We start from the raw sequence: 23,308 nt of genomic DNA on the forward strand, positions 1-23,308 counted from the left end.
ATGCAGATCATGCAAAAATATACTTTTACACAGCAGCCATTCTAATTTGCTGTGGCACAGCTAATGCTGACAGGCTAACAGACATAAAGGGAAGTCTGACTACCAACACTGACAACACCAAACACACTCCTCTGAAATATCTCCTAATGTCTTCCTTTCTCTTAAAGTGTACGGTGTCTGACAGGGGTGATTTTGTGTGTTTTTAAGGGAAAGGTGTACACTTTAGATCACTAGGTAGATGGACTAGAACACAATGCAAGACAGGAAACCTCTCCTGTCAAAATAGCTCATTACAATTATTTGTTATGTGCATCAAGTACTAATTGCTACAGTTTAAAATGGAAACAGTGCTGTGAGGGGTTAAGTTAGTTCACCCAAAAACATGGCAACCCACGGTTAGTGTCAGTCCTGTTCTGTACTGTACCATTGTCTGAAGTCTATTGCTGTATCGACATGCATACTTGGCATGTCTCCCATTCTTGGAGTGGACATGTCCCGATCTGCAGCATATGGTACCTAAAGGCTCTGATAGAGTGGTAACAATCATTGTATGTGATAACAGGAATGACATGAAATCACTGAACATAGAACATACACACATTGAAAGACAAAGCAGCATCAGATCGAGATAGATCACAGGGCTGTCTATTCAGAGACATAGCAAAAAAAATGAAATGGAGTTGAACAAGAATATGAAAAGGAATGTGCAAAATGAAAGGAATCATGATGATATTGATAACAACCTATTACTGGTTGCTTAACTGCGCCTTACTTTTGTAAACAAAGACTGATGTCCTCGCTCTCTCTTTCTTTTCTCTCTCTCTCTTCCCTGTCTCCTCCAGAGTCCCCCCCCGAGCGAACGGGCCGCAGACGGAGCATGCCTGGTAGCGCCCCGGACAAGATCACACCCACCATGGAACCTGCCGCCACTGTCACGCCCTTCAGAGTCACCGTGAGTACTCACCTACAGGAGCACGCAGCGTGTGCGCATGTGGGCATCAAGAGTGTTTCACAAAGAGAGACAGAAAGTGAAAGAAAATGGAAGAAAAAATGGAAGATAGGGAGAGTACAGTAGTCTGTAACTGGTCAGGACTCAAGCTGATGTAGTATACTCCTCTCTCTGTCTCTGTCTGTCTCTCTCCCTCCATCTATCTCTCTATCTCAATGGCAAAACCCTCCACTCCACACCATGTGTCCACAGAATACTATTACTGCCTGTTGACTTTACCTATAAAGATAGTTGATGTGCCTCTGACACTAACCCTGTGTACTGGAAGCCATATTAAAACACATTAATGCCAACGGAGCGTCGGTTGGTTGCTAGAACTTCCATAAAGTGAGACTGAAGTGTGGTTTATGAACTGAGCAGTTGTTTCCACCAGGTTTTAATATAAATACAGTTACTGTAGATTGGCTTGTTGAGATTATGAATAGAGAATGGTGGTTTGGTTGTACATGAAGAGGAAGTTTTGTGGCAAGGGATTACGCATGCTGTGGCTAAACATACATCGTGTGTGTGCATATGTGCGTACGAGCGAGAGAGTAAGAGAGAAGTTGAGAGAGAGAGAAGGAGAGAGAGTAAGAGGAGGCGAGAGAGAGCAAAAGAGAGCCAAAGGAAGAGAGAGAGGAGAAAATAGAGGATTGGTGATACACAGAGGAGTCAGACAGACAGAGAGTAGGCTTAATATCGATTGGGTGTCAGTTACGCTGCTCTCTGCAGGGACGAGAGGAAAGAAGAGAGAGAGAGGAGAGGAATGGAGAGAACGAGAGAGGAGAGGAGAAAAGTGATGAGATGAAGCCACTGTGTCTGGCTGTAGAGTCACATGACTATTTCTCTTTCTCCTGAGGCATGATGGGTAAGTTCATTAAGTTCATGATTGGATATGATATGATAGTGGCTTCCGGTAGAAGGTACCTGGCCCATTAGGCACAGATCTACGATCAGCTTACCAAACTCAAACCATCCCTTAAACCATAAGCGATCAAATTTAAAACCTAACATAGAATCAGGGTAACTTTATACCCCTCGAATGAGACTACAATAGATTTAACGTCTGTGTAACTGCAGTGTTCCAAATGATTGTCATTACACTGCCCTCTTCTGGCAAGTAAGGGTACTGTCCACTTTTTGCCCACTGCATTTACTTAGATGCAATGTAGTGTGTGCATGCGTGTGTGAGTGAGTGACACATCCATCCTGGCCAGTTGGTGAAAGGACAACCCAGCTCTTTGCCCTCTCTCTCCTCCTGAAAGACCTGTCCTGACATCTAAAGTATCCCCTCCTAGACTTTGAGCTAAATCTGTCAAAATGACTCTCTCACATCCCGACCCCAGACTCTGTCCTGCACACACACACACACACACACACACACACACACACACACACACACACACACACACACACACACACACACACACCACTGATTCGATAAGAAGACTTCACACACACTTGGTTGAAGAATTCTCTCCCTCCCCAAAACAACTAACCCACACTCTTAGAAAAAAGGGTTCCAAAAGGGTTCTTCGGCTGTCGCCATAGGAGAACCCGTTTTGGTTCCAGGTAAAACCCCCTTTGGGTTCCATGTAGAACCCTTTAAAGTGTTCTACATGGAACCCAAAAGGGTTCTACCTTGAACCAAAAGGTTATTCAAAGGGTTCTGCTATGGGGACAGCTGAAGAACCATTTTAGGTTCTAGACAGCACCTTTTTTTCTAAGAGTGCAGGATACACAATTTTGTCCTATTCTTCTCTAAAGTGGAGAGAGAGGTGACAACCCAATTTGACTCCTCTTCTCGCCCAGAGACACAACAAACCTTTGAGGCTGATTGCAACGCCTCTGTAAATTGATTCTGAATTAGGACTTCTCTCATCCAATCTCTCCCTCTATCCCTCCCACTCTCCCCCCTCCGTTCCTCCCCCTCACTCTCAGATTGTTCTAGGGGGTCTAATTGGAGAGTCTGGCCCAGTGTTTTTGTGTGTTTTTGTGTGTGCACGTGTGTGTGTGTGTGTGTGGGAGGGGAGTTGGGGGTAGCCTGGTAGCCTGGTAGCCTGCTGTGGAATGGTAGCCTGCTGTGACGGGTGTCCCTTCTGCTCAAACAAAATAAATCCCAGGGGAATTGGGCTGTCCTGATCAAGATGATTCAACAAACTGCAGAGGAAAAAGGAGTATGGACACACACGTACATGACTGCAGCGCACACAAACAAAAACACGCACAAATACAGTAAGTCAGACATACAGGTGTTCAGATACACATACAGTGCTGTAAAAAAGTATTTCCCCCTTTCTAATTGTCTCTACTTTTGCATATTTTTGATACTCCGATACATTGGACGAGATGGGTCCCATTATGTCTGGCGAAAACCAAACACTGCATTCCACAGTAAGAACCTTATACCAATGGTCAAGCATGGTGGTGGTCTTGTGATGGTTTGGGGATGTTTTGCTGCCTCAGGACCTGGACAATGCCTTAATAGAAGGAACCATGAATTCTGCTCTTTATCAGAGAATTCTACAAGGCCATCCATCTGTGAGCTGAAGCTGAAGCGTAGCTGGGTCATGCAGCAAGACAGTGATCCAAAACACACAATCAAGTCTTCATAAAAATGGTTAAAAAGCAACAAAGTTTTGGAATGACCTAGTCAAAGTCCAGACCTAATCCCAATTGAGATGTTGTGGCAGGACTTGAAACGAGCAGTTCATGCTTGAAAACCCACAATATTCGCTTAGTTAAAGCAGTTCTGCATGGAAGAGTGGATCAAAATTCCTCCTCAGCGATGTGAGAGACTGATCAAAACTACAAGAAGCATTTGGTTGCAGTCATTGCAGCTAAAAAGGTGGCACAACCAGTTATTGAGTGAAAGGGGGCAATTACCTTTTCACAAAAGGGAATTGGGTGTTGCATAACTTTGTTAATTAAATAAATAACTATCACATTTTGTTGTTATTTGTAAACTCAGGTTACCTTTATCTAATATTATGTTTTGGTTGAAGATCTGATAACATTTTAATATAGAATTTATAGCATTATTTAAGTATTATAACAAAGTATTAACTATCCAAACATTGGGATATGCATAGGCACTATGCATATGCAAAGGAACTCATACTCTTGTGGATGCCTTATTAAAGCTACAAACGTGTCAGTGCTCAACCTTAACGTATTGACAATACAACAGAACAGATTAACCGGAATTACATTTACTCTCACAGGTGGCCAAAAATAACTACCTGAAAGCCACACCCCTACTAAACAAAACCTCCAGTCTTCTGATCTGAACCAGTGGATTATAGCTCATAATCCAGTATCAACAACCCAGCTTAAAGAAAACAATGAGTTGTTTGTGACCCAACTGGCTGGGTGAAAATAACCCAATGTGGGTTCTGTCCAATATTTACCCAAATTGGGTGTTTCTAACCCAGCATTATTTTGTTATTTGTATGTTCATGGCCTGGGGTGAGAGAAAAGACCATTATAAATAGAATACATTATTATTCTCATCAATATTTGTATGGACTGAACCAAATCGGACGGGGGTATATATAACCCATGCTACCACCGCCCAATGTGAGGAGTGGATCATACCATCACACACACATGCACGCACACACACACTCTCACACACACTAGGCCTAATTAGCTGTCAGCCTAGGTGAGTTAGGACTAATGGACGAGGCTGTTGTGACTCACAGTGTGTTAAAGTGTAATGGTAAAGTGGTCTCCTCTGGCTGTAACAGCCTTATCATCACACTCCCACTGCGTGTTGCTGGCATGTTACTAGCGTGTTATCATAATGATAATCGCAGGCTAGGAGAACATGTGTCGTAATAATTAATGGAAAGGCGTTGGTCAGTGAACAGCATATTAACCAATCATTTACTGTTAACAATCAGAACCATGTTTAATGTGTTTTGCATAAATTAGTTTGGTGTCTTGGATGGTGGAATTTATCGTGCATGTTGTGAACTATGGAGGTTTGAAGAATATGATGTCATATAATTAAGTCAATGTACTGATAATATATTGCAATGTTTTCCTTCATTTATGCCGTAATGTAGTGAAGGTTTTATTTATTAAAGTATTGATAATCTTGATAAGTGCAGGATTTGAAAATATGTTGAAGTATTGATAATTTATGAGAATATCTCACAAAGAGCAAAGCGTATGATACTTTGATCTATATTTAAGGTTCAGGTAAGGATGAAGAGGGCTGACTCACTACAAGTAGTAGTAGGATGTAATGAGGGAAGATGTCACTGTGTTAAACTCGACCCAAAATGTCCTCCGTCCTGTGTTGAGTCTTAATGTGGAGCGGGTCTATGCGGGTCAGAGAGAACCAGGCAGTGACACGGCCTGATCAGCATACCAACCAGCTCACACATCAACTATACAACACATATGAGCCATGGAGTCGCCAGGAGGGAGGTGGTCCTTACTAAGTTCTCTATCGCTCCTTCACCCTCTTTCACTCCTCTCTCTTTGTGTTGCTCGTCTCTCGTTCACTCCTGTTTCTCTATCACTCCTTCTCTTTCGTTCACTCCTGTTTCTCTATCTAATCAGGACCAGGGTTGCCTACCCCTGAGCTAGATGAATGGTTCACCTTGGCAGTGCAGTATCCTTAGTTCCCAGAGGCTCGGATGGTAGATAGGTGGTAGTTTTAGTACCAGCAATTTATATTGAACTGACTGAGAGAGTACAGTATAGGCTGCTGTTCTGTATGCCCTTAACCCACTCCTACCAAACTAGTATAATCATAAATTATCAGAAAATAGACACGGTCAACTTATATGACATTCGTGACAGGTAGTATATGATTTTGTGTACAGTGCATTTCAATCACAGAGCAAATAGGCCAACATATCCTCATCATGTCCCCCAGATCAAATATGAGTTAGAGGGAAGAGAGAGGAGGAATAGTAGTGGGAAAATAACCTGTAGACTTTGTCCTTCGCTTTTCTCTCTTCTTCACTCCTTCTGTCTCTCCAACCCCCCTCTCCCCCCCTCGCCCCTTCCCTCCCTCTCTCTCTCTAAACAGCCTGTAGCTGAGGTTTAGGCCCTATCAATCAGGGGAATGAGAGACAGAGAGAGAGGGAGAAGGAGAGAGAGAGACCAACAACGCAAGCCAGAGCAGCCAGCCACTAATAACCCCCCTTACCCTACAGGGACAGGACTCCATTCACTTACTTTATTTATCTGGCTGAGAGTAATGGATGGGGTTTTCATTTGTTAGCCCAGCGCGCGTGCAGTCCTACACTCTCACAGGGGAAAGGAGGTCGCCTTTGTGTGTTTGAGGTGTGGAATTACTTCTGCTTTAGAGGGTTATAGAGTCTTGTGTGTGTGTGTGTGTGTGTGTGTGTGTGTGTGTGTGTGTGTGTGTGTGTGTGTGTGTGTGTGTGTGTGTGTGTGTGTGTGTGTGTGTGTGTGTGTGTGTGTGTGTGTGTGTGTGTGTGTGTGTGTGTGTGTGTGTGTGTGTGTGTGTGTGTGTGTGTGTGTGTGTGTGTGTGTGTTAGTGGTGCGTGGGTCACTCCTGTTCCCGAGTAAAAATGGAGCCTACATTTGGTGTATCATTTTACGGCAAGAAATGCTTAATTCTGCAGGAGTTAATATTAAGGCTATGTGAGAGCTTCTTTTTTATTTTATTTAACCTTTATTTTGACAGAGAGTCAATGCTGAGACCATGGTCTCTTTTCCAGATGAGCCCTGTATAGCACCACAATACTCATCAAAATACAATAAACACATTCAACTACACATTCATATACACAATAAAATACAGGTCATTATACACAACAATACACGATAAGCAAAACCCAATCATCAAAAATTGACACATTCTTCAAAAAATAGTCTGAAATGCCCTAGAGGCACCAATTCCTCCAAGACCTACTGTCAGTGTCCAGATTTCAGTTTCCATTTAACCCATCTGAACAGTAGGCTACAGTTCCCTTGACGTGCCATAGACCTATTTGAAGTCCCTGTCTTGTGACTGTTGAATTTGTATAGCGCCTCAATCATCACACATAACACAGCGGCACTGCTATAATCATCCTGTTTACCACTTCACCAAATCTTTCCCAAACACTTTTCTGGCCCTCCTTCTCTTTATTTTCAACTCTCCATTTTGCAGCTTTTCTGTTATTAAATTGAACTCCGACGTCCTTTTTCCCGATGTCCGTTTTCCCTCCGTGGATCAACATGAACTTTTTCTGCCCATTCCACAAAGCATGTGGTGATTGGCATGTAGGCTATTTGTGTGCGTACAGTTATAGGCCCTAACGCTTAGGCTTACGCACTAAAATAATGAAAGAAAAACCTAAATGTAGCCTCAATGTATTGTTTTCTCTTTAATCAACCTGCCCGCCACCCACCCGCCCTTCATCCACACAATATTTAATTACCCAAACCCGCCTGCCCCGCAGAAATAACCGCGGGGACTGCAGATTATAAATCATCCCGCCCATCACTAGTGTGTGTGTGTGTGTGTCGTTGTCTGTGTGTGTCTGTGCACTGTATGTGTATGTGTCTGAAATTGCCATGCAAACTTTCTGAGGCTCTCAAGGGATCAAAAAACCTAAAACAACATACCACCTACACTCTACCTCGCTCTCTACCGGAGGAGGCTGGTGGGGAGATCTATAAGAGGATGGGCTCATTGTAACGGAGGCAGGTAATCTAGCGGCCCTTGAGCAAGGCACATAACCCTAATTGCTCCTGTAAGTCGCGCTGGATAAGAGTGTCTGCGAAATGACTAAAATGTAAACGTAAGTCAAACGTGGTTTTCATATGTTTGATGTTTGATACCGTTCCATTTATTGCATTCCAGCCATTACAATGAGCCTGTCCTCCTATAGCTCCTCCAACCAGCCTCCTCTACCTCTACACCCCCCCCTCTCCCTATCTCCTTCTCTCTCCCTCCTCTTGGTAAGACAGACATGTCATGTTGTGAATAGTCTGATTTGGAGGCTGGAACTAAATAGAGATGCCAACCTCATTACAGCGTCAGGCCGTAAATACTCAAGGTGAACAGTCTGACTCACTCTACCCTATGATTACCCCATTCCTTATTCAAACACTGCACACACACACACACACACACACACACACACACAGACACAGACACACAGCACACACACACCAAGGCCTGCTTGTCAGCCAAACCCACACACCAAGGCCTGCTTGTCAGCCAAACCCAGCCACTCAGTTACATGACAGATTTATTTGGGCTAATCCCTCATCCGGTGAGTCATTGCAAGGATGGGAGGAGAGGAGAGGAGAGGGGGGGTGAGGTGAGGTGAAGAAAAGAGGAGAGGAGGAATGAACGAGAAGAGAGGAGAGCAGTGGGGCTGTCTAGACCTCCCAGCCATCAGGACTGATGAAGCTTTATTCATTTAGCTAATGGGATTTGAAGAGAATGGCTGGAGCGTGCTATAGAGCCAGCTACAGGCTGTGCCTCTGCACCAATGTGTGTTTTGGTTACCTTATCCCACATCACTGTACGTTTCTGTACATAAACATACATTTGAAAACACAAAGGACTGCTGTAGCTGTGAAGCGCTGCCTCACATACCTCATGTTTAGTCATGTCAAGAATGATTGAACTTTGAGTGCATTGTGCATCTCAAGCATTGTGTAGTAAGTTCCTGTGACTGGATGAGTGACAGTGGGATGGTCTTTGTTCCCTATCCAGAGAATGACAATAGCACTGTTCTCTGTGATCTGCTGGCCTGGTTCTATCATTATTATTGTAGCTGCAACAGTACCATGCCACTGAGACACACATTCACACACACACACACACACACACACACACACACACACACACACACACACACACACACACACACACACACACACACACACATTCACATAGCAGGTGTTAATTATACAGGTGTGTTATCACCTGGAGGGATGCCTGTTTATGGTGTGTTTTCTGTCATCGTCCAGGGTGTGTGTACTGCGGGCTCTTTGTGTATCTGTGTGTGTGTGTGTGTGAGTGGCATCGTGCCGCTCAGGTGGAGGCAACAGTGTCCTCACAGAGCAGCAATTATTGCGGAGAAGGACCAAGAGACTGGAAATTATAGGGAGATTCACCCTGCAATAAAGAGGACATTGATCAGAAATAAACTGAAACCACCTCCTCAGGCCACAGGGTCTCTCTCTCTCTCTCTCTCTCTCTCTCTCTCTCTCTCTCTCTCTCTCTCTCTCTCTCTCTCTCTCTCTCTCTGTCTCTCTCACCTTTATTATTTGATTTCCTCCAGCTTTGCTCTTTTCCTATAGTTATTTCTCTGCCCTCCCTCCCTCCCCCTCTCCTCCCCGCCCTTCACCTCAGACAGATTGAGGGCACTCTAAAGTGACTCCTCTGCTCTCCTCTCTCTCAGTGAGTCTTAATGTATTTATCGTCTCTCCTCTTTCTCTGCTACGTAAGCTGGAAATATCAAACTAGGCTTTTTGTCCTTCTCCTCAAAAACGTGTTGTGTCTCCGTCCAGTCTTTTCTACGCCACATTCCTCTCTCTTTCTCTCGCTCTCGCTCTCTCTCTCGCTCTCTCTCTCTCTCTTAATGTCAGCCAACAGTTTCTATGGAAACAGAGAGGTGCTTGGGGGAGTCTGACATGGGATGCAGATGTGGCAGAGTAGGATCTTGAGAAAAGTGCAGAGAGAGAAAGAGAAAGAGAGGGATTGGGTGAAAGGAAGAGAGCTAAAGATAAATAGACAGACTGTGAGTGACTCATGACGGTATATACTGTAAAAGTGTGAGTGTGAATATTCCCGTTGAGGGTATGTGACATCGCTCTAAGGTCTCATGTAGCCTCATATCTACAGAAAGTTCTCAATCACCAGGCCTGTCTGTCATTGCCTTGACTTTCCAAGCCCATCTATGAGGTAATATCAATAATGTATTCACTGGACAGATATTGCTTTATCAGTAGTATTATTACTGTAACATTGGACTGACTGGGAACACTCATTCATTTCATGTCATATTATCCTATGACATTATGTTGTTATTGATGACATTTCTCTCTCCCTCCCTCCCTCCTTCCATCTCTCCCTCTCTCTCTCTCTCCAGGGCTTTCTCAGTCGGAGGCTGAAAGGTTCTATAAAGCGTACTAAGAGCCAGCCCAAACTGGACCGTAACTCCAGCTTCAGACACATCCTGCCTGGCTTCAGGAGTGTGGACAATGAGAGGTACAGTAAGCCCAGTGGTTTTACATTACAGCCGTTATACAGTGTGGTTTTACACTGGTTTTAGTTTGTGTGTGAGGGCCTGTGTTGATACTGGATCTTTGGTCTGCCTTTTGGGGGATTTGTGTGTGTGTGTTTGTTTGTTTATGTGTGTGTGTGTGTGTGTGTCCTAGACTGTGTGCTGGCAGATCTGTTTTGTTAGGATGCATCTTTGACTGATGGCTGGTTATGGAGGTCACTGTTGACATGCTTGTGTTGTCAGTGAAAACCAGCCGAGCTCTGCTCTCCAATCTGTCATTTCTCCTCTCCCTCTTTCTCTCCTCTACTCCTCCCTTTATTTCTCTTTCTGCTTCACTCAGTTTTCCTCCCTCTTTTTCCCTCTCTCTGTCCCTCCCTTTCCCTCTCTTCCCCCTTTCCCTCCCCCTTCCTTCCTTCCTCCCTCCCTCTCCTTCCCTCCCTCCCTCCCTCCCTCCCTCCCTTCCTCTTTCCCTCTCTCTCTCTCTCTCTCTCTCTCTCTCTCTCTCTCTCTCTCTCTCTCTCTCTCTTCTCTCTCTCTCTCTCTCTCTCTCTCTCTCTCTCTCTCTCTCTCTCTCTCTCTCTCTCTCTCTCTCTCTCTCTCTCTCTCTCTCTCTCTCTCTCTCTCTCTCTCTCTCTGTGGGCTGAGGCTGAGTATGATGGATGTGCTCTCCTTTATGTGTGAGTGCTGCGTGTGTCTTAGTGGTGACACTCGTACCTCTGTGACCCTGCTGCTGCAACGTAGACTGGACCAATTGAGCCCAGGGCCCTGGCTCTGTTTGTCTCACAGGTGATTTATGGCTAAATGTCACACATCTTACTCCAGGTTCCATTTTACCCTTCGCTTGCCATTCACCACCGGTTCTATTATGTGTGGCCGGTACCTTCATGTTGACATGCCAACTCTATTTTGAACTCTATTGGATATGTGAGAAAGCAAATAAATTGTTTTGTGATGAATCTGTGTGGAAAATGAATGTGGATTTCTAAGTCACACTAGTTCCTCACCCAGAGCTCTTTCAGAGTGAATGTAATAGTTGTTAGTTTAAATAAAATATTTCATTAGATCATATCATTTCCTCATGAGTTCAGACTCAGCCGCTTTAAAAACATTTGCTCTATTCAAACGATCCCAATTAGGTGTCATCCCAGATAGTCCAAGTTGTGTTTTTACTGCTCATCCTCCTACACTAGCACTTCGTATTTGACTGTCCCTTTTATTTGTGTCAGATAAAGACTTTTAGCTCTGCTGGCACTTTAAACGATGATTGGGTGGAATTGGAGATGAGGCAATCTGTCCATCTGGGCTGGGTAATTAGTAGGAGTATAAAGAAGTACTGTACTGTACGTGGAGTTCTTCTGTCTCTCTGCTGCTCTGAGCCTGTCAGAAGGCCTGAGTGCGTGTGTCTGTGTGTCTTTGTGTGTGTATGTGTGTGTTTGTGCGTGTGTGTGCTGCTTTGAGCTTGTCAGTAGACTCTGCTATAGCTGGAGACCCACCTACTTTTAATGAGCCATTAGAATCAGGAGGTGTCATCATTGAACATTGTGAGTTTTCCATCTATGTAGAGCAGAGCGGAGTGCTGTTCTTCTGTTCTGATCCTCCCACTGTTTGGACAAATTATCTCATGGCTACATGGCTCTATCTCTTTCCCCCTTACTCCCTCCCTTCCTCTGTCTCTCTTTCTTTCTTGTTCTCTCTCTCTCGGTCGCTCTCTCTCGGACAGTGGGTTTAGTTTCTCTCTGTGTTTTCCTGTGATAAAGCGCTCAGTGCAGAACGCAAATATCAGACAGGAAATTAGACTGTCCAGGAAGCTCCTTATCTCCCCTACAACACGCCCCCCCACACACACACACACATACACACCACAGACACACACACACGTAATTATTTTTATACACCCACCCACGTATATACACAACGACTGATAATAGTTTCATTTATACAATCTAGTATTTAGGTACCCAGTTGACACTTTTGTACATTCCCCTACCAGTACAGTGCAGTGTGTCTCTGCCATTAACTTCCCCCTGTAGAGTGTAATCTCATGTGAAGGCAGTTGGTGACACTCCACTGTCTGTCAGCTCAGGAACAGGTTTCTGACAGGGCAGAGTCACGTACAGGCACATACAGTGCTTTCGGAAAGTATTCAGACTTATTCTAAAATTGATTAAATAATTGTTTGACCTCATCAATCTACACAAAATACCCTATAATGACACTCCACTGTCTGTCAGCTCAGGAACAGGCTTCTGACAGGGCAGAGTCACGTACAGGCACATACAGTGCTTTCGGAAAGTATTCAGACTTATTCTAAAATGGATTAAATAATTGTTTGACCTCATCAATCTACACACAATATCCTATAATGACAAAGCGAAAACAGGCTTTTATAAATGTTGGCAAATGTATTAAAAATTAAAAAAAACAGCAATACATTATTTCCATAAGTATTCAGACCCTTTGCTGTGAGACTCGAACTTATGCTCATGTGCATCCTGTTTCCATTGACCATCCTTGAGATGTTTCTACAACTTGATTGGAGTCCACCTGTGGTAAATTCAATTGATTGGACATGATTTGGAAAGGCACACACGTGTCTACATAAGGTCCCACAGTTGACAGTGCATGTCAGAGCAAAAACCAAGCCATGAGGTCGAAGGAATTGTCAGTAGAGCTCCGCGATAGGATTGTGTCGAGGCAAATATCTGGGGAAGGGAACCAAAAAATGTCTGCAGCATTGAAGGTCCCTAAGAACACAGCGTCCTCCATCATTCTTAAATGGATGAAGTTTGGAACCACTTAGACTCTTCCTAGAGTTGGCCTGCCTGGCCAAACTGAGCAACCGGGGGAGAAGGACCTTGGTCAGGGAGGTGACCAAGAACCCGATGGACACTTTGACAGAGCTCCAGAGTTTCTCTGTGGAGATGGGCGAACCTTCCAGAAGGACAACTATCTCTGGTGGAGTGCTGTAATCAGGCCTCTATGGTAGTGGCCAGACAGAAGCCACTCCTCAGTGAATGGCACATGACAGCCCACTTGGAGTTTGCCAAAAGGCACCTAAAGGACTCTCAGACAATGAGAAACAAGATTCTCCGGTCTGATGAAACTCTTTGGTCTGAATTTCCAAGTGGGGGGGGGGGGGTGAATAGTTAGGCACGCTCAAGTGTTCTGTTTTTTTGTCTTATTTCTTGTTTGTTTCACAAATAAAAATGTTTTGCATCTTCAAAGTGGTTGGCATGTTGTGTAAATCAAATTATAAAAAAACCCAAAAATCAATTTTTAATTCCAGGTTGTAAGGCAACAAAATAGGAAAAATGCCAAGGGGGGTGAATACTTATGCAAGCCACTGTAGCCTACATATCAATACATACACACAATGTCTAGGTCAAATACGGGAGAGGCGTTGTGCCCTGAGGTGTTGCTTTATCTGGGGGTTTTTAAACAGGTTTCCTGTTTATTTGAGTAATATGAGATGGAACAGAGTTCCATGCAATAATGGCTCTACAGTATATAATACTGTATGCTTTCTTGAATTTGTTCTGGATTTGGCAGTGGTGTAAAAAGTAGCCAATTGTCATACTTGAGTAAAAATAAGCAAGCACGTTTGGTGTTCGCCAAAAGTCATGTGGGAGTAAAAGTAAAGATGACCAAAGAAAATGACCCAAGTCAAGTTGAAATTCACCCAATAAAACAATGCTTGAGTAAAAGTCTGGTTTTTGGTTTTCAAAATACTTAAGTATCAAAAGTAAATGTAATTGCTAAAATACAGTATACTTAAGTATCAAAAGTAAAAGTATAAATAATTTCAAATTCCTTGTATTAAGCAAACCAGATGGCATGATTTTCTTGTTTTTATTTATTTATAGATAACCAGGGGCACACTCCAACACTCAGACATAATTTACAAACGAAGCATTTGTGTTTAGTGAGTCCACCAGATCAGAGGCAGATCCAAGGATGTTCTCTTGATAAGTGTGTGAATTTGACAATTTTCCTGTCCTGCTAATCATTAGAAATGTTACAAGTACTTTTGTGTGTCAGGGAAAATTTATGGAGTAAAAAGTACATTATTTTCTTTAGGAATGTAGTGGAGTAAAAGTAAAAGTAGTAAAGTACAGAGACCCCCAAAAAAGACTTATGTAGAACTTCAAAGTATTTTTTACTTAAGTACTTTACACCACTGGGATTTGGGGATTGTGAAAAGACCCCTAGTGGCATGTCTGGTTAGGTAAGTGTGTATGTCAGAGCTCTGTGTAAGTTGACAATGCAAACAATTTGTTTCTTATAAAAAGAAGTGATGCAGTCAGTCTCTCCTCAACTCTTAGCCAAGATAGACTTGCATGCATAGTATTTATATTAGCACTCTGATTACAATGAAGAGCAAGACGTGCCGCTCCGTTCTGGGCCAGCTGCAGCTTAACTAGGTCTTTCTTTGCAGCACTTGACCACATTACTGGACTATAATCAAGATAAGACCAAACTAGAGCCTGGAGGACTTGCTTTTTGGAGTGTGGTGTCAAAAAAGCAGAGCATCTCTTTATTATGGACAGACATCTCCCCATCTTTACAACCATTGAATCTATATGATTTTACCATGACAGTTTACAATCTAAGGTAACACCAAGTAATTTAGTCCCCTCAAATTGTTCAACAGCCACACCATTCATTACAAGATTCAGCTGAGGTCCAGAGACTAGGGAATGATTTGTACCAAATACAATGCGCTTAGTTTATTACTGGCCACCCATTCCAAAACTGTCTGCAACTCCTTGTTAAAGGTTTCAGTGACTTCATTAGCTGTGGTTGCTGACACGTACTGTATATGGTTGAATCATCAGCATACATGGACACACAGGCTTTGTTTATTGCCAGTGGCAGGTCATTGGTAAACATTTTAAAGAGTAGAGGGCCTAGAGAGCTGCCCTGTGGTACACCACACCCTACATGTTTGACATTAGAGAGGTTTCCATTAAAGAAAATCCCCTCTGAGTTCTATTAGATAGATAGGTCTAAATCCACAATATGGAAGAGGTTGAAATTCCATAAAACATATGTTTTCTCAAGAACAGGTAATGGTCAACAATATCAAAGGCTGCACTGAAATCTAACAGTACAGCTCCCACAATCTTCTTATTATTAATTTATTTCAACCAATCATCAGTCATTTGTGTCAGTGCAGTACATGTTGAGTGCCGTTCTCTATAAGCATGCTGAAAGTCTGTTGTGAATTTGTTTACAGAAAAATGGCTTGCTGGCAGCTAAGAGCTGGCAGCAAGCTGATTGGTCTGCTGTTAGAACCAGTAAAGGCCTCTTTTCCACTCTTGGGTAGTGGAATAACTTTGGCTTCCATCCAGGCCTGAGGAAAAACCCCTTCCTCTAGACTCAAATTAAAGATATGACAGATAGGAGTGGCCATAGAGTGGAGGGTAGAGGATGGGGATAATTGAGCCAATGGAGATTGACAGACAAGAATACACACACACACACACACACCACAGAATGGTACAGCACAGAGCAGATGTATGTATCGGCTGATCACAGAGAAGTGTAGTACAACACAGATACACAGAGCAGTCTGTCCATGTTGCAGCCAGATACCCCAGTAATGTTTTATTTACTACTAACCAGCACTCCCTAATTCCCTGAGGAATATGTTATTGCGTGTGTGCATGTGTGCGTGTGTGTGTGTGTGTGTGAGCATGCATGAGCGCGGGCATGCATGTGTATCTCATTTAAAGGAGTGGCAAAAGTTTTAATACACATGCCTAATCAGCCCACTAGTGATCTAGATTGCTGCAGTCATTAAGACACCATCTCTGTATCCTCTCCGTTGCCTAAGGAGAGCAGTGTTATCAGGTAACACAATGAGTTAAGCTCAGTGGGAGGTCTTTCTAATTTAAGTATAATGACAAAGGTATTGATGGGTCAATTCTTCCAGCCCAGAGGCCTTTTATAACCTCCTATAGCCTGCTGTGTCTGCTGACAGCAGCTACAGATGTATAGTCTTAATTTGATAATCCTGTTGCAGGAGAACATCCTGCAATGTAGGACATTTTAAATGTACAGTGTATTTGAGGTTAAAAAAGGCTTCTGAAGTTTATAATTTCCACTTTGAAATTTGACTTGATTTTCCTTTACGAAAAATGAATTAACCCCTACAAAAATGTCCATTAATTATAATCCAAATAATGATTCAGTATGAAAATGTATGTACTCACTAACTGTAAGTCGCTCTGGATAAGAGTGTCTGCTAAATGACTAAAATGTAAAATGTAATTCACATTTCCTGTTGCTGCAGGATTATTTTCCTGCTGTAACAAACTGCCTGAAATTAAGATCCTACATCTGTAATTCCGTTTATACATTTTAAGATTATTCTTTAAGAAGATGTAACACACCCAAAAAAAGTGCTGGGTTAAAAACAACCCAATTTGGGTAAATGTTGGACAGAACACACGTTGGGTTATTTTGACCCAGCCAGTTGGGTCACAAACAACCCATTGTTTTTTTTAAATTGGGTTGTTGATGCTGGGTTATTGAGCTATGATCCATCGGGTCAAATCAGAAGTCTGTAGGCGCGGCTTAGTAGGGGTGTGGCTTTCAGATAGTTATTTTTGGCCAATGTGAGAATAAATGTAATTCCGGTTAATCTGTTTTGTTGAGCACTGACACCTGTAGCTTTAATAAGGCTTACACAAGAGCATGAGTTCCTTAAGTGCCAATGTATATCCCAATGTTGGCATGAGTTGTTATAATATTTAAATAATAATGTTATACATTTAATATTATAGCAGATGTTTTTTTAATGCAATACATACAGTGGCTTCAGAAAGGATTTATACCCCTTTACTTATTCCATATTTGAGACCGACCGGCTCGATTCAGTCGGCTCGATTCGGTCTTATGTAGCAAAATTTGAAATTGTGTTTTTTACATTGGATAAAAGTAGAGACTCAGAGCTAGAAAATGGTATATCATACACTTCAGTTGAGGAACAATGGGAAAGTAATTATGCTTTGAAAGTTGATAAAGTTGTAACCTCACTTTTGAGAAAATGGCCTTTGAATGTTTTGGCACACCTACTGGAGAGCTCTTCTTTGTCTACACCCATTTAGCATCGTTCACACCCTCTTAAGCTTTAGCCCCACCCATCTCTTTAAGGGTTGATCCGAGCAGTCAACCACCTAAGCTAACTGGCTAACGTTGGCTAGCTTGCTAGCTACTTCCAGACACAAATGAGAGAACAGCTCACTCTGACCATTTTACATTTTACAACATTTACTGACACCAGCCATATTCAACGGGTGTTGAGCGTTCGTAAATTTGTCAGTTATTCTGCGCTCTGGCACACTCAGACGAGAGTGCTCTGAAATCTGAGTAGATTTACCAGCTACGTCTATCAACAGCTGTCACAGTGACATCATGAACATTCTATTGAAATGGATACTTGCATAGTGGAGTCTTTTGTTAAGACATGTAGCTAGCTAGCTAAACAATGAACCATAATCCCAACTCATGACGTTACTACCCTGCATGAATCTGCAGGTAGCTAACCAACCAGGTTCAATGTTAACTAGCTAACATTAGGCTGTAACTAGCAAAGCAAATTAGAAACGTGTAATATCTGAAAATGTAACTATCTTACCCGTATACATGGATGGATGCTTCTCCCTCTCTTTCAAGGATACCATGGCTGCCCTTAGTTTGAAGATGTAATCCGAAGACTGGTGTTTTCTCAATCTCCTTAGCCATCATAGTCTAACTCCAATGATTTAAAAACTCTGTCTTCCAGAAAGTGGAGAACAACACTTATGCAGATCTACTACGCAATACATATTTTTTTAAAAGCCGCGTTAGACAAGATTACCTACACATACTGACCAGCTCAAATAGACAGAAGCATGCTACATGGCAGACCAATCCGAACTCATCTCTCGGCATGTCTAGCCCACTCATTATCTCAGCCAGTCATGGCTAGCGGGAAGGTTGCTATCTTTTTCTGTGGCTAAACCATCTAGGCTCATAATTTAACAATTGTATTCGTATTTACAGATGGCATACAAGGTTGTTATTAAGGCACATAAAAGTTCACATGTTCCAGAAGGCATTTCTGCCCAAAAAAACATTTAGATTTTTTTGTTGTTGTTTACATTCAAATGGCTCTCATGTGAAGTAGTGACGTGTGACATACACCTAGTTTCCTGAAACAAGTCACATTTAGTTGTTTTACAGCCTGAATTCAAAATTGATTAAATTGATTTTTTCTCTCACCCATCTTTATTTAACCTTTATTTGATCAGTGAGTCATATTTACACACAATACCTCATAATGACAAAATGAAAACATGTTTTTAGCAAATTTTTGCAAATTCTCATTTACATACAGTAAGTATTTACACCCCTGAGTCAATACTTTGTAGAAGCACCTTTGGCAGCGATTACAGCTGTGAGTCTTTCTGGGTAAGTCTCTAAGAGCTTTCCTCACCTGGATTGTGCAACATTTACCCATTAGTCTTCTAAAATTCTTCAAGCTCTGTCAAATTGGTTGTTGATCATTGCTAGACAACTATTTTCAGGTCTTGCCATATATTTTCAAGTAGATTTAAGTCGAAACTGTCATTCAGCCACTCAGGAACATTCACTGTGTTCTTGGTAAGCAACTCAAGTGTAGATTTGGCCTTGTGTTACTGTCCTGCTGAAATATGAATTAATCTCCCAGTGTCTGGTGGAAAGCAGACTGAACCAGGTTTTCCTCTAGGATTTTGCCTGTGTTTAGCTCCATTCCGTTAATTTTTTATCATGAAAAACTCCCCAGTCCTTAACGATTACAAGCATACCCATAACATGATGCAGCCACCACTATGCTGGAAAATATGGAGAGTGGTACTCAGTAATGTGTTGTATTGGAATTGCCCCAAACATAACACTTTGTATTCAGGACAAAAAGTTAATTGCTTTGCCACATTTTTTGCAGTATTACTTTAGTGCCTTGTTGCAAACAGGATGCATGTTTTGGAATATTTGTAATCTGTACAGGCTTACTTATTTTCTCTCTGTCAATTAGGTTGGTATTGTGGAGTAACTACAATGTTGTTGATCCATCCTCAGTTTTCTCCTATCACAGCCATTAAACAGAGTGAAATCTCTGAGCGGTTTCCTTCCTCTCCGGCAACTTAGGTTAGTTAGGAAGGACGCTTGTATCTTTGTAGTGACTGGGTGTATTGATATTAATAAGTGTAATTAATAACTTCACTATGCTCAAAGGGATATTCATTGTCTGCTTTTTTTGTACCCATCTACCAATAGGTGCCCTTCTTTGTGAGGCATTGGAAAACCTCCCTCGTCTTTGTGGTTGAATCTATGTTTGAAATTCACTGATCAACTGAGGGACCTTACAGATAATTGTATGTGTGGGGTAGAGAGATGAGGCAGTCATTCAAACATCATGTTAAACACTATTATTGCACACAGTGAGTCCATGCAACTTAATATGTGACTTGTTAAGCACATTTTTACTCCTGAACTTATATAGGCTTGCCATAACAAAGGGGTTGAATACTTATTGACTCAAGGCATTTCAGCTTTTCATTTTTAAGTCATTTGGAAAAATGTTGGAAAACAGAATTCCACTTTGACATTATGTGGTATTGTGTGTTGGCCAATGACAAGAAAAATGTAAATTTAAACCATTTTAAATTCAGGCTGTAACACAACAAAATGTGGAAAAGGTCCAGGGGTGTGAATACTTTCTGAAGGCACTGTAGATTATTTTCAGGAGGTGTGGCTGGGTCAAAAACAATACAACGTGTGTTGTGTCCAATATTTACCCAGTGCTGGGTTTTTAGCACAGCATTTTTTAGAGTGCAGAGAATAAAGTATGTTAATCTCATATCTACTACCTTCCCTGTGGTATTTTCTCTCTGTTGCATCACGTCAGACAGATATCCCAGTGTTTCTGTACGTATTACAATCCAACACCATCTCTTCACTCTCTTTGTATCATTAAGCTCAGAGCCAGATGAGCAGCAGTCCTGCCAAGAGAGAGTGTGTGTGTGTGTGTGTGTGTGTCTGTTCGTGTGTTTGTTGTGTGTGTGTGTGTGTGTGCGTGCGTGTGTGTGCGTGCGCGCGCGATTACTGGGAAAACACCACACTGTCACACAAACACTACTGAAATAGGCCTCACTTATATTTATCTCAGTCATGTAAAATCCTCCTTAATTTGAACACACACACATAAACACACACATACAGTGAGGGAAAAAAGTATTTGATCCCCTGCTGATTTTGTACGTTTGCCCACTGACAAAGAAATTATCATTATCATTATTATCTATACTTTTAATGGTAGGTTTATTTGAACAGTGAGAGACAGAATAACAATAAAAAAATCGTGAAAAACATATGTCAAAAATGTTATAAATTGATTTGCATTTTAATGAGGGAAATAAGTATTTGACCCCCTCTCAATCAGAAAGATTTCTGGCTCCCAGGTGTCTTTTATACAGGTAACGAGCTGAGATTAGGAGAACACTCTTAAAGGGAGTGCTCCTAATCTCAGCTTGTAACCTGTATAAAAGACACCTGTCCACAGAAGCAATCAATCAATCAGATTCCAAACTCTCCACCATGACCAAGACCAAAGAGCTCTCCAAGGATGTCAAGGACAAGATTGTAGACCTACACAAGGCTGGAATGGGCTACAAGACCATCGCCAAGCAGCTTGGTGAGAGGGTGACTACAGTTGGTGCGATTATTCGCAAATGGAAGAAACACAAAAGAACTGTCAATCTCCCTCGGCCTGGGGCTCCATGCAAGATCTCACCTCGTGGAGTTGCAATGATCATGAGAACGGTGAGGAATCAGCCCAGAACTACACGGGAGGATCTTGTCAATGATCTCAAGGCAGCTGGGACCATAGTCACCAAGAAAACAATTGGTAACACACTACGCCGTGAAGGACTGAAATCCTGCAGCACCCGCAAGGTCCCCCTGCTCAAGAAAGCACATATACAGGCCCGCCTGATGTTTGCCAATGAACATCTGAATGATTCAGAGGAGAACTGAGTGAAAGTGTTGTGGTCTGATGAGACCAAAATCGAGCTCTTTGGCATCAATTCAACTCGCCGTGTTTGGAGGTGGAGGAATGCTGCCTATGACCCCAAGAACACCATCCCCACCGTCAAACATGGAGGTGGAAACACTATGCTTTGGGGGTGTTTTTCTGCTAAGGGGACAGGACAACTTCACCGCATCAAAGGGATGATGCACGGGCCATGTACCGTCAAATCTTGGGTGAGAACCTCCTTCCCTCAGCCAGAGCATTGAAAATGGGTCGTGGATGGGTATTCCAACATGACAATGACCCAAAACACACGGCCAAGGCAACAAAGGAGTGGCTCAAGAAGCCAGTCTCCAGACCTTAATCCCATAGTGGCGCAGCGGTCTAAAGCACTGCATTTCAGTGCTTGAGGCGTCACTACAGACCCCCTGGTTCGATTCCAGGTTGTATTACAACCGGCCATGATTGGGAGTCCCATAGGGCGGCGCACTATTGGCCCAGCGTCGTCCGGGTTTGGCCGGTGTAGGCCGTCATTGTAAATAAGAATTTGTTCTTAACTGACTTGCCTAGTTAAATAAAGGTAAAATAAAAATAAATAAATAAAATAGAAAATCTGTGGAGGTAGCTGAAGATTCGAGTTGCCAAACGTCAGCCTCGAAACCTTAATGAGTTGGAGAAGATCTGCAAAGAGGAGTGGGACAAAATCCCTCCTAAGATGTGTGCAAACCTGGTGGCCAACTACAAGAAACGTCTGACCTCTGTGATTGCCAACAAGGGTTTTGCCACCAAGTACTAAATAATGTTTTGCAGAGGGGTCAAATACTTATTTCCCTCATTAAAATGCAAATCAATTCATAACATTTTTGACATGCGTTTTTCTGGATTTCTTTGTTGTTATTCTGTCTCTCACTGTTCAAATAAACCTACCATTAAAAATTATAGACTGATCATGTCTTTGTTAGTGGGAAAACGTACAAAATCAGCAGGGGATCAAATACTTTTTTCCCTCACTGTACACACACACACACACACACAAACACACACCAACTGTTAAATGTTTTCCCCATCTCCATAGTCCAGTTACCAAATCCCTTTGCATTACCTAATTTCTCTCTCTCTTTCTCTCCCTCCTTCTCCTCTTCCTCCCTGTCCATCTATGTGTAATGTGATTATAGCATGTGTGTGGATGTTTGTAATCGTGGTGTGTGTTTGTGTGTGTTGTGTCTGTGTGTGTGCTCTTTGCATGCGTGCGTGCCAGGGCTGGGTCTGGGTCACATTCATCTGTCTGTTAGCAGATGAATCAGACAGCAGCTCTCTTTGATCTCTCTAGGGAACACAAATCACATTTCAGTTGCACCTCCGATAGCCACAGGATGGAGAGGAGTGTGAGCGTCTGTGAGACTGTTGGGCTGTGTCTGAGTTCTGAGAAGCCATGACTCATTGGACCAGGTGGAACACATGGCTGCTCTTTCGTGACAAATGTTGTTATATAAAAACATTTTATTACATGTTATTCAAAGCCCCCCCTCTCTCTCATTGAGTCTGTGTGTAGTATCAAATTCCCTGTTATTGAGGATATAGTCAGAGCTAAAAGCCTTTCTTGTTCCCTCCAACGCTTCCTCGTTCTCTCGCTCCCTGAGACTGACAGCCATTAGTTGAGGTCAAGAGCTCTCAATAGAAATGCCCCATCTGTCTAACGTCCATAAATACTAATGAGTACAAAGACGTGGAAATTACTGTCTGGACAGTGGAAAGGCTGAGGAGAGGATCCTCCCTTCTCTATATAGATAGGGATGGGGAGATAGGGATGGGGAGATAGGGATGGGGAGATAGGGATGGGGAGAGAGAGAGAGAGAGAGAGAGAGAGAGAGAGAGAGAGAGAGAGAGAGAGAGAGAGAGAGAGAGAGAGAGAGAGAGAGAGAGAGAGAGAGAGAGAGAGAGAGAGAGAGAGAGAGAGAGAGAGAGAGAGAGAGAGAGAGAGAGAGAGAGAGAGAGAGAGAGAGAGAGAGAGAGAGGTAGTAGGGGGAATGGAGGATGAGGTGGAGAGAT

At 42.6% G+C, this 23,308-nt stretch overlaps 1 protein-coding gene across 3 annotated transcripts in view; it reads left to right on the top strand.

Annotated features, from left to right (window-relative positions):
- LOC121541499 (disabled homolog 2-interacting protein) overlaps nt 1-23,308 on the top strand; it is a 202,119-nt gene that overhangs the window by 64,337 nt on the left and 114,474 nt on the right. For all 3 annotated transcript variants that reach the window (XM_041850560.1, XM_041850557.1, XM_041850559.1), the window contains exons 2-3: nt 843-952; nt 10,069-10,187. In XM_041850560.1, the coding sequence (XP_041706494.1) occupies nt 878-952; nt 10,069-10,187 (194 nt within the window). In that variant the 5' untranslated portion in view covers nt 843-877. The remainder of the gene's footprint in view (nt 1-842; nt 953-10,068; nt 10,188-23,308) is intronic.

Source organism: Coregonus clupeaformis, chromosome 27 (assembly GCF_020615455.1).
Source record: "Coregonus clupeaformis isolate EN_2021a chromosome 27, ASM2061545v1, whole genome shotgun sequence".
Taxonomy (NCBI): Eukaryota; Metazoa; Chordata; class Actinopteri; order Salmoniformes; family Salmonidae; genus Coregonus; species Coregonus clupeaformis.